Genomic DNA, 12,191 nt, shown 5'->3' on the forward strand with positions numbered 1-12,191 from the left:
TGCAACATTCAGGAGGATCATGCTGGAGCAATTGGTCCGGATATAATGCTGGTTACCTTGCAAGAGAGGAGCTCCGAGGGGAATGGATGCTCACTCCGTGCCCGGGGGGGAAATCGCTCCCCGGCATCGGGGCTGGGATGTGGATGCTCGGCGGTGGATTTGCCTCTCCCGCCACCCAAACTGGGCCTGGGATGGGGGTAAGGGTGCAGGGAAGGTGCCTTGGGTGCAGGTTGGATGCGGTGACCTCCTGAGGTGCTCTCACCCATCTCATTGACGGGATATTGGGAAGAAATCCTTCCCTGTGAGGGGAGGCCCTGGAATGGATTTCCCAGAGAAGCTGTGGCTGCCCCACCCCTGGGAGTGCCCAAGGACAGGCTGGAGCAACCTGGTCTAGTGGAAGGTGTCCCTGCCCGTGGCAGGGTGTGGAACCAGATGGGTTTTAAGGTCCTTTCCAACACAAACCATCCTGGGATTTGATGATTCGATGATTCCCACGGATCCTCCTCATCCAGGGGCTGCAGCAGCCCCCTCCCACCACTCCATCGCCCTCCCTCCGCTGCCCACGTCCCTCCTCTCCCCAGAGCGGGGGAATTAACAGCTGAACAAGACTGAATGTCCAGTGGCCCGAAAAGTTCCATTTCCTGTGCGCGGGGCCTGCGAAGGCGCAGGAGGAGCTGGGACAGTCACACCCCCGGCTGGGCCACTCACAGAGACCAATGGCCACACAGGGCTGGGGGGCCACCCCCACCTCCCCCAGCCCCCCTCCAGGCCAGGACGGGGCGGAGGGTCCGGCTGGGAGCCGGGGACCCTCCCGGCACCTCCGCTCCCTGCTCCCCTCCCCACGTTGTTCCCATAAATCATCCCCTGCTCTGGGATCCTCCCGGGTGCTCGCAGCCGGCAGCGTGTCTGTCACAGGAGCAGCGTGTCTGTCACAGGAGCGCTCCTGGTCGAACCAATTGTACCTCTCAGGAGATAAGGATGGGAGAGGGATGGCCGGGGCAGGGAGGGGAGCGGAGGTGACAGCCCGGGAGCGGACACAGGGGCAGGAGGGGTCCCTGCCAGCTGGATCCGGGGCAGGAGCCCACGCCAGGAGCTGCCAGAGGGACGTGACGGAGCCTGGGAGGTGCCGGTGAGCCCGTGGGGAGCACAGGGGGCTGTGGGGTGTTGTGGTGCCCTGTGTGGGATGAGATGGGACGGGGGGACACAGGAACAAGCCCTCAGTGGCCACTGTGCCAACCTTGGTGGCCACTGTGCCGGCTCCGTGCGGGAGCCTGAGCCCTGCAGCGCCCACCATGTGCCATGTGAAGGCACGATGCCATGGGGGACACAGGGTGGGGAGGGGGCATCCCAGCTGCAGGGAATTCATTTAAATGGAGCAAATTGAAGCTGGATACTGGGACAGGGATCATTTTTAGCCCAGGATGTTCCCAGCTCTCTGCTCTGCCTCGAGCAGCCCCGGGAAGAGCTCAGCCTTGTGGTGAACATTTCCCTTGGCACCTGGTGGCCACGGTTGCCCCAGCACTACCAGAGGAGCCATGATGGCATGCCTGCCTGGGCAGGCCCTGGGGTGGTGTCTTTGAGGCACAAATCGTGAAAATCCCACTGGAAAGCCCGCCAGGGATGGGCCGTGCCTGGCTGAGCATCCCCGCGGGAGCGAGGACCAGGGCAGGGAGGCAGGGAGGGAACTGGGGAGCTGCCGGGCACATCCTGAGCCTCCCCACGGTGCCAACCCGGGCCACAACACCGGGACAGGGGGGCTGCACCCCCCGTGTGCTCTCTGCAGCCGTGAGGTCGCACCAGGTGGGATATTCCACGGGCCAGCGGAGCACGGAGCACCCGCTGCCTCCAGGGGATTAAATGAAAAAAACTATTAATGTTGAAATGCTGAAACAGAGCGAGGAGCTGCAGGAGCAGAGACCTTGTAAGGGACACACCGTGACCACCATGGGGACTGGGGACCCCCCCTGTGCCTTCGCTCTGGAGCGGGTGGGAAGCACCGGTGCGGGATGGCACATCCCAGCTCAATTCCTTGGATTCAGCCCCAACTCTCGGCTGAAATGACCCAGCTCTGCTCGCTCGTGTTTTGGTGTTGGTGGGATGGGGGTGCTGCAGTGGGTCCCCCTTCCCCTGGGTACAAAGTTGGGGATCCCAGAGCCTCAGAGACCCCCTGGCACGGGGCCAGGGGGAGACGCAGGGAGCCTGGATGAGCCCTGGCCTCACCTGCAGCCCCCTGCACCCCCATCCATCCCTGTTTAAATATAATAAAGGTTAAATATATTAAAGACTGAGAGGTGGGTGATACCAGGTGGGTGATAATGGGTGGGTGATAATGGGTGGGTGATACTTGGTGGGTGATACTTGGTGGGTAATAACAGGCAGGTGATACCGGGTTGGTGATACTGGGTGGGTAATAACAGGGGGGTGATACTGGGTGGGTGATACCAACCCTGCAGGGATGCAGCACAAGGAGCACCCAGGGCTGGACTAGCTCTCCATCACCACCACTCCTCACATCAAACTTCGATGCCTCTGCACGAGAGACGGGCTCTAAATGATCCCATTCAGGCCCTAAAACCCCACGACTCCATTAATTAATTACTAACGATGATCCGTCTCAGCCTCGTGCTGCCCGTTTGCTATTTTTACCTCCCTATTTCCAACACCCGGCGTTAAAAAAGTCACGAGTCAGGGCTCAGAAAACCTCCTGAGCAGGTCTAAAAAAAAAAAAAAATCGCTTTTTGGTAAATCCCTGCTGGGCTCCCTCCCTGGTGCTTCCCTCTGCCCGTCGCTGGCAGAGCCGGCGGTGACGGAGGCGGCACCCACGTCCCTGGCGGTGGGTGGCATCGCTCCCGCTCCTGGCACACATATGGCCCTTATTAAAAAGCAAAATTACTCTTTCACCCTCTGGTGGCAAAACTTCAGAGCTCGGATCAGCTGTGGGAGCCTCAATTAATTACCAGCGGGTTGTTCCTATTCTGCTAATTACGCTGGAATAGGCATAAAAACGCCGGGAATGAGCACGGCCCCGCTCCAAAAAAAGTTTAGCATTTAAGGTAAAAAAAGAACGGGGAGGGAGGGGGGCCTGGGGGTTGGCAGAGGATGCTTCGTGATGCCACCTCTGAGCAGCCTGTCCTGGCTTTGGTGGCCTCCTGGGATGTCACCTCTGACGTCTCATTCCTGGGGAAACTGAGGCAGCGGCGGGAGAGCAGCCGGAGCCGCGGGAGCCGCCAGCCCCGAGCGCCCGCCCGCAGGGCAGCATCGCCTCTGATAATTAAGCACTATCAACAATTGCATATTAATTAATTTAATATCCATTATTATTAATTAACAGGGTAATTAAACCCTTCCCGTAATTAACACGCCACCCAGCAGAGAGGTCTGGCTGCACAGCCCCGGTGTGCCAGGGGAGAGGGGCTGCACCGGGAGCGGGGATGGAGCCGGTGCCGGAGCCCCCGGGGGACGTGGAGCTGCACGGGGAGGGAAAGTGATTTCTCAAAGCAAGGGCCTCACACGACATTTATTTGCATTTTATTATAAAAAAATACAGAATCCAAATGGGGGGGGGTGATAGATCCGGTTACCATCAGCACGACGTCGAGGACGAAAGCGGAATGTCGAAGGACGGAGCGAGGCACAACGGGGACCAGCACGGAGGGACATTGCTGAGGAGGGGGGGCTGCTCTGGGGGACCCCCAGCCCTGCCCCCGCCACCGCCTCCGTCCTTCCACTCTCCCACAGTCGCTGTACACAATATAGATATTTATATATATAATCTATATATATATAAAACACAGACCGAAGGCCAGGCGGGTGCTGTTGGCTCCGTGTCGGAGCCCAGTGGGTACCCCCCTCATCCCCCCATAAACACAATGCTTTTGTCACCTTCAGGAACCACGACCTGGTCTGGACACACGGGGACAGGGACAGGGACAGCAGGGAATGCGATTTTTTTATTGTGGGTTTTTCTTTTTTTTGTTTTTTTTTTTTGGTGGTTTTTTTTTTTTATCTGTTTGTTTGTTTGTTTTTTTTTTTTGGATGGTCGAGATGAGCTTATTGCGAGATTCCAGCTTCCTAGTCTAAAAAATAAAAATAAAATAAAAATAAGATAAACCCTTCCATAAAATCCATTCTCAACAATACATAAAAAAAACCGCTCACAGTATAGCGCTGTATGTACAGGGACGGAGCCCTCGGGAAGGGCCGGGATCCACTCGGAATGGGGGGCTGCGGCTGGGTCTGAGCCCACCACCGGCATCCCCCGGGACCACCAACCCCCTGGGGAATAGGGGGGGGCTCTGTGGGACAGGCAGGGGACCCCCCCAGGTGGGACAGCCCCAGATTTAAGGCGAGGAGGGGTCAGACCCCGGGGCTGCGGGGGGACCCCTCCCTGGGGACCTGCCACCCCTGGGGTCAGGGCCAACCTCGGATCAGGGGGTTTTGGGGGGTTTTGCTTATTAATGCAAAGGAAAAGGGAAAAATCCCCAAGCCCAACCCCGGAATGTCGGGGGGCAAAGGGGGGACCATGGGGAGCACCACGATGGATGTGGCCCCCCTGGGGGGACTCTTGGACCCCCAAGGCATTGGGGGGACACGGTGCAGAGCAGAGGAGGAAAATCCATGGCACAGCCTCCTCCTGCCCTGGCGAGCTCAGCCCTGCTCCGGCGGGGGCTCCAGCCCCGGCGCCGGACAAATGCCCTTGGAATGATGCCCACGGCTGGGCGAGCCCGGCCCGCCGGCTCCCAGCGCCCGGCGGTGCTTCCCGTACCAGCCGGCCATTCCCGGTGTTCCCAGTGCCGGCCATTTTCAGTGCCAGCTGTTCCTGGTGCTCCCAGTGCTGGCCATTCTCAGTGCCAGCCATCTCCAGTGCCGTCCATCCTCCGTGCTCTCGGTGCCGGCCGTTCCCGGTGCTCCCAGTCCCAGTCGTCCCTGGCGTTCTCTGTGCCCGCCATTCCCGGTGCTCCCTGTGGCAGCCAGACATCCCCACTGCTCTTCCTGCCGGCCATTCCCGGTGCTCTCCATGCCACCCATTCCAGTGCTCCCGGTATCAGCCGGCCATTCCCGCTGCTCTCCCAGCACGGGCCATCCCAGTGCTCTCTGCCGGCCGTTCCCGGTGCTCCCCTCGGCTGTATCCAGTTTCCTCTGCTGTTCATGGAGCTGTCCCAGTGTTCCATGGGGACACTGGTGCCATCTGTGGCACGAGTGAAGGGAACGGGGTGACCCCCCCAGGGGGGCTGTGTCTGTCCAGACCCCTCGTGTCCAGGGGTGTCCAGGGGTGTCCGGACAGGCTCTGTGACATCCTGTGGCCGGGCTGGGAAGGAGTCCGTGCCCACGGAGCCGTTGGCACCATCGCTGTGTCCGGCGGTCCCGGCAATCCGGAGGCTCCACCGGGCGGGGGCTGAGCCTGGCCCCAGGCAGGTCAGTCTGGCCTGGGGGGGGGGGGCCCGGCCGGAAAAAACCCCAAAAAGAAAAAGAAAAAACTTTTTTTTTTTCTTAAAAAAAAAAAAAAAAAAGAAAAAAACCAACGGACGAGGACTCTGTATTTGGTCTAGAAATGTAAAAAGCGATGCCCGACCGGGACGGCCGGAGCTTGAGCTGCGGGACAGGGATGGGAGCCGGGATCCATCCCGCGGGACAGCCCGGCACCGCTCCCGAAGGGATGACTGTGCCAGGACAGGGACTTCCCGTGGCGGCAGGATCCTCGCCGGCAGCACCAGTGACCTCCCCAGGCACCATCCGGGCGGTTCGGGGTGGGCAGGATCCGTGCCCGGGCTGCTCCTGCCCCGCGGAGCCGCTCCCGGCGCGTCGGGGTCGGGCTACGAGGCCAGGAGCGTCCAGACGACCGGCACCACCGCCAGCGCGGCCGGAGGGACCCTGAGGCTGCAGCAGGAGTTGTTGCTGGTGAAAATGGGCTCCGGGGACTCGTAGAGGGAATCGTCTGCGGAAAAGGAGGAAGAGAGGGATGTGTGAGCGGGGGGATGGCTGAGAGCCAGGCTGGACCCAGCCCGGGCAGGGCAGTGGTGATGCTGAGCACCCTGGGACTGGGGTCCTGTGAGGAGCTGGGTACTGATCCTCCCCCAGATCCCAACCTCCCCAAAAGTACTGCTGCCAGCCCTGGGACCTGACACAGGGACAGCCCCGTGTGGCTCCACAGCCCCGTGTGGCTCCACAGCCCCGTGTCCCAGGGAAGGGCAGCGTGGGGATGCCACGGGTGCTCTCCGGGGATGGAGGGTGGGTGAGGGCACAGAGCTCTCCGGTCCCAGGGATTTTTATGGACCTAGAGGCAGGAAAAGCAGAGCCTGGTCCTGTCTAGGGACGCTCCACTGCTCCACCCATCCGATCCCCTTGTTCCCCCTCATTCTGGAGGGTCCCTGTGTGGGGTCCCCCCAGACCGGGGTCCCCTGTGCCAGGCATTTGCAATTGGGAATGTTTCAGGACCCAGTCGAGGGGTGTCCAGGTGCCCCCTCAGGGGCCCCTCACCACCCCCAGGGCCCAGCCCCTCTCCCCTTCCCTTCCCCTCCGCAAGGTGGAAATAAAAAAATCCCAGTATTATTAAAATACTAAAAAATAATATCGGGAGAGATCTTTTCCCCTCGTTCTGAACGGAAGGTGATGAGTTTTTACAGACGGTTCCGTTATGCTGGGTTTTATTTTAAAGCCACTGAAGAAAGGAGGCGAGAGCCATCCGTTACCCGGTGACATCCCGCTGTCCCCGGGGAGAGCCGCTGCCATTTGCTAATTACACGTTAACAGGAGAAGAAAATTATTAATTTGTTTTTTTAAATGGCTGATTTATGCGAGCCGGAGAAGTGGCCACAGCGCAGAGATTATTATTGCTATTAATTATTTTTTTTCCCCTGTCTGTCCACCACGGGCTGGACAGGCTGGGATGGCTCTGTCAGGGCTGGGGGTCCCTGTCCCCATCCCTGTCCCCGTCCCCAGGACCACCACCCGCAGGGCAGGACCCAGGGGCCCCCCAGGGACCCCCCAATCTCTGACTTACTCGTTGGCCGAACGTAAACCTTCAGCTTCAGGCAGGGCCTGTCCACCATGTTCGGGGGGGATGCAGCTGTGGGGAGGAAAAGGGGAGAAAGACCAGTGGGTTGGGAGGGGCAGAGACAAAGTGAGGGTCAAGCACTGAGAAACAATAATAAACACTGGAAGAAAGGGAGGAATTGCAGTAATTATCGAGGTGAAACTCCCTCTCAGGGTGAGAAAATGGGATTTTTTTAAAATATATATATGTATATTTATAAAGGAATTTAATTTTCTCTGTAATTTTCTTTTTAATTTTAAAGCAGATTTATTTTTTTTTTTCCAAACCTTTCCTTTCCTTTTGCCTTTTGGTGCTGCACCCCACAGGGCAGGGAAGGAGAAGGTGCCGAGCCAAGTGGCACCACGGGGATCCCACAGTATCCCATCCCACAGCATCCCATCCCACAGCATCCCAGCTCCCATCCCAGCTCCATCCCCCGGTCCCCAGGGCCACGAGGTGCCCTTGACCCGTGCCAGGGCCACGAGCGTGTCCCGGTGCCGGCGGGTTAATGGATTCCAATCCATGGGCTCGAGGAGGAGGTAATTTCTTTTCTTTCATGTCTGCTAAATACGGTTCCTCAAAGAGGCATAATTTCTAATGTTCCGCATGACGGGAATTCTAACCGGGTTAGCAATGATCAGCTTCCCATTTACTCCTGTGTAATCTCTCCCTAACGACATTAAAAAATAAAAAAAAAATAAAATAAAATAAGGGGTGGGGGGGGGGGGAGAGAGCGAGTTGTGGCCGCAGTTATTGCACCGGTGACATTTTACGGGGGGAGGCAGAGGGGGGGGAAATGGTAATTTAATATAGATAAAAGGAACAAATTAAGTGGGCTGAAAACAGCTGCTTTAGGAAAAAGAGGGAGAAATGATAAGGTGGAGGAGTGTGGCGGTGGCTCCGGAGGGGACGGCGGGTCCTTGGCTCCCGGTGTCACCGGGGTCACACTGCCTTGTTTGGGTTTGGGCTTTATCCCAGCGCCTGCTCCCAGCACCGCTGGATTATTTTTCCATGACTCCAGCAAGCTCACGAGGAAGCTGATCTGGCTCCTCTCCCCCACCTCTGCCCTGGCCCCTGCAGACACTCCAGAGAGGGAAATGCTCTCCCAGGAACCCCCATCCTGCCGCCAGCACCAGAGCAGGCTGAGCAGTTTGGGGTCCAGGTTTGGGTGAGAAAGGGGAGCCCAGACCCGGGAGAGCACAGGGATACACGGGAATGCACGGGAGAGCACGGGAATTGCATGTGAGAGCACGGGAATACGTGGGAGGGCACGGGAATATAAGTGAGAGCACGAGAGCACATGGGAGAGCGTAGGAAATACATGTGGGAGCACGGGAATGTAAGTGAGAGCGTGGGGACACATGGGAGCACACAGGAATTACATGTGAGAGCATGGGGACACATGGGAGCACACAGGAATTACATGTGAGAGCACAGAAAACACGGGGGCTCTGCAACACTCCGGGTCACCAACACAAACCGAGCCCGACCCCGGCCGGCGATGCCGGGACGTGCCCGGGATGTGCTCCCAGACCCCCCTCCCTCCCCTCCCCACTCACAGATGTAATAGTACTCGTGGCCGGGTCTGAACTCGAACCCCAGCGAGAAGGGGGTGAAGAGCTGGAACTTCTCGGAGAACTTGAGGGGCCCGTTGGGGGAGTCGGGGCGGTTGCACTCCCAGCGCTTGAAGCCGCGCTGCCGGTGGTCGCAGGACGCGTGGCCCTCGTAGTTCACCATGTACAGGATGTACCTCTCCATGCGCTCGGGCAGCGGCTCCTCGTAGTGCGGGCAGTAGATGTCCAGGTAGTCGTTGATGCTCACCTCCACCGTGTAGTCCCCGCGGTGGAACCTGCGGGACGACTCGGGTCAGTGGGGTGCACCGGGACCCTGCAATGGTTTGGGCTGGGAGGGACACAAACCACTGCCAGGGACACCTTCCACTAGCCCAGGTTGCTCCACCCTGGCCTTGGGCACTCCCTGGGACGGGGCAGCCACAGCTTCTCTGGGCAACCTGTGCCAGGGCCTCACCAGTCGGTTTAACCGTGATCCAGGGCCTGATCCCGCCCATCCCACCCCAAAATCCGTATTAACCTCCAGATTAACCCAGAGTCTCTTTGTTTTACGCCGATAAACCGGCACCACTCAGTAGGAAATGACACAAAAATGATTATTCCCGGCGATCCCGGCGGAGCTCCGGCATCGCCGCAGCCAAGCACCACAATCCCGGTGTCATTTGCGTTCTTGGCACTGCTTATCCAAGAGATTAAGGGATTAGCAGCCCTGGAGAACTCCATGGCACATGCCAGCAACCCCTGCTCCAGCCCCTCGGGGCGACCCCTGTGCCCCCCCTCCCCAAACTCCAGACCCCGGAGCTCCCGGCACCGCAGCCGGGAAAGCTCGAGGCCAAATTCACAGGCGGCCCCAGGAGCCAATTTGGCAGCTTGGCTTCCCCCCCCCTCATTGAGTGAGTTTTCTTTGCTAATTAATTTGAGACTTCACAGCACGGCCCCATCTCAGCCCCCAACCTTGGGATGGCCGGAGATGGGGGTCACTCCACGGCTCCAGGGCTTGGCCAGTGGCCAGAGGGGTCAGCACGGCCCTGGTGGGATGGGGGTGGTGGCCACAACCTCCCTGGCCCCCCCAAAGCAGCATCTCGGGGCTCCCGGACAGCCCCTGAGCCTGTGGCAGCTGCAAGCGGGGCTGAGACTGGATCAAACTCATCACAGGGACACCCCAAACGTGATCCCACATCCCTGGGGCCGGCGGGACGGGGGGTGATCCCAAAGGCACCCCAAAAAGGGAAGGGGGGGAAGACGGGAGGTGGTGCAGGGAGGGGGCTCCTGCAGCCCCCCTCCAGCTCATTACCTGCCTCATAAGCTCTCTGATCACACAGGGAACGCGCTAATTAAGGAGCAGGGTTTCTCCCTCTCCTTCCCTCTCCTTTCCCGAGCCAGTTGTGCCAACCCTGCCCCTGGCAAGGTAACATTGGAAAATGTAAAATTAATACAAAGGGCTGGAATTTACTGGGAAACAATTTTCAAACGCGCAGAGAACAATAAAAAATATTGAAAAAAAAAAAGCCCACAAAAAACCCCTCTTCTTGCTGCCTTTTATTTAAAAAAATTATTTATTTTAATGATCGTTGCTAAAGCCCAAGCAAAGACGAGGCGGGGGGGCCCACGTATCAGGGGAATAATAATAATAATTATTATATTTTTTGGAAAAACTCACTGTGAGGGCCTTCGCCTGCCTGACAAATTGCTGAATTAAAGCTGATTAAAGCTGATAAATGGCCCAGATGGAGACAGACGTGGGGGGGGGGGGGGCGGGGGGGGGGGCCCCCGCCGGGGGGGGGGGGCGGGGGGGGGGGGGTCACCCTTCACAGGGGGGCTGCAGGGAGCCGTGGGGACCCCCAGCACGGTGCACCCCACTCTGCAGGGGGTCCTGGGCTCCCCCCAGAGCAGCCCAGCCTGATGCCACGGGATGGGGACGATGCCATGGGAAGAGGATGATCCCATCACCGGGGACAATGCAAAGGGATGGATGGGGCTGATGCCACCACTGGATCCGATGTCATCACTGGATCCAGTGCCATGGTCCCCCAGAAGGGCAGGGTGGCATCTCCATGCTGGATGCACACTGCCTTCCCAAGTTTTTACCTCCTGGATATTCCCCATGGAGGGGAAAAGCCTTCCCGACAGGCAGCCACAGCCCAAGACCCCCAGCCCCTGCGGGTCAGAGCCAACCAGGAGAGCAAACCCTGTGCCCAAACCCTGGTCCTGGTCCCCTCAACTGCACCCAGTGCCTCAGTTTCCCCTCTGAGCAGCAGCAGCATCCCCCAAAAATTCCCAAATTCAGGCGGTGACCCAGCGCGGGAACAAAGCGGATTTGTCTCTCTACACCCTGTGAGACCAGCCAGTGTCCCAAGGGTTAAATAATTCAGATTTTTCTTTCCTGAACAGCTTGAAAAGAGATATGATTGCGCCCGCTGGAATACGGGGGGGGGATATTATGGATGGAAAAGAGCTATTTAAGCTGAGGAACGGTGTTGGCACATAAACAAATGGGTATAAACCGGCCATGAATAAATTGAGGCTGGAAATTAGGAGGTTTGTAACCACTGGGGGCTGGACAGGGCTCGTGGGGGCAGCGAGGCGAGGGGGGAATTGGGGCAGGGGGTCCCGGGTATGGGGTCCCCCCCCTCTCCAAGGGCACCCGTCCTTGCAGGGCCAGGCACTGAGAGACTTAAAAATCTCCCTTCCGCTTTCATCTCCCGAAATCTCCTTCATTCAAATAGTCACAGCGTGATCAGGAGTAATAAGCCTATTACAGAGCAAAATAAAACACAGCAGCTCCCCCCCCCCCCCCCCAAACCCCCCCCCCCCCCAGCCCTGCCGCCCTCTCCCCTGCTATTAAACACAACCTGATGGGAATTCAGCTGCAGAGCCAATGCCACCCCCCCGACCCCTCCCAGCCCCACCAGGGTCTCCCCCAGGGAATGGGCACAAAGGGGCTCCCGGAGCTGGGGGGTGGCAGGGAAGGGCCCCCGGGGCGCAGGCGCCCACCGACCCCTGCCAGGGGCTCTTTCCTCCAGTAATCCTGTGGCTCGGCTGGGCCCTGGCAAGTCCGTGGTTGGCAATGGACTTCCCGCCGGGAACGTTTAAGCCGGTTTTCCATCTGCTTCTCCTCCTCCTCGGGCAGCAGGAACCGCTGCCGAGCCGAGTGAAGCCGAGTGTCATCCCGCGGGATGCAAACGGCAGCGCCGGGCGGGAGCCAGACAGGGCTGTCAGGGACAATTTGGGCCACGTTGTTGGTCCCAGTGTCCCGGAGGTAGATCCCTATTCCCTGCTCATGAGGCAAAAGCCACTTGAGTGGGCCGGGAGGGGATGGAGCCGGAGTTGGATCCACCTGGACACCCATCTCCACCCAGCGCATCCCACCACCCCATCCCACCACCCCATCCCACCACCCCATCCCACCAGTGCCAAGGTTTATTTTAACCACGTTGGCAAACATTTGCCGTGGCAGGGAGCAAGCACAGCCACCTCAGCAGCATCCCCAGCAGCCAAACCCCCTCTGGGCTGAGTCCCAGCGCTGGCAGGGGTGAGATGACATTCAGGGGACACCCCATCTCCATCATCCCCAGCCCTGGCAGGGG

At 58.9% G+C, this 12,191-nt stretch overlaps 2 protein-coding genes across 2 annotated transcripts; both read right to left on the bottom strand.

Moving 5' to 3' along the window:
* Positions 1-3,512: 3,512 nt before the first annotated feature.
* Positions 3,513-5,046, bottom strand: LOC113957177. The gene is made up of 2 exons (XM_027664390.1): positions 4,948-5,046; positions 3,513-4,897 (listed from the first exon to the last, which is right to left on the bottom strand). Exons 1-2 carry the CDS (start codon positions 5,026-5,028, stop codon positions 3,851-3,853), a joined length of 1,128 nt encoding a protein of 375 aa, XP_027520191.1. The 5' UTR covers positions 5,029-5,046; the 3' UTR covers positions 3,513-3,850.
* EFNA2 (ephrin A2) lies at positions 3,992-11,953 on the bottom strand. The gene is made up of 4 exons (XM_027664217.1): positions 11,603-11,953; positions 8,593-8,899; positions 7,001-7,066; positions 3,992-5,935 (listed from the first exon to the last, which is right to left on the bottom strand). Exons 1-4 carry the CDS (start codon positions 11,951-11,953, stop codon positions 5,814-5,816), a joined length of 846 nt encoding a protein of 281 aa, XP_027520018.1. The 3' UTR covers positions 3,992-5,813.
* Positions 11,954-12,191: the final 238 nt, after the last annotated feature.

This window comes from Corapipo altera, unplaced genomic scaffold (assembly GCF_003945725.1).
Source record: "Corapipo altera isolate COAL_440 unplaced genomic scaffold, ASM394572v1 96, whole genome shotgun sequence".
NCBI classification, from domain to species: Eukaryota; Metazoa; Chordata; class Aves; order Passeriformes; family Pipridae; genus Corapipo; species Corapipo altera.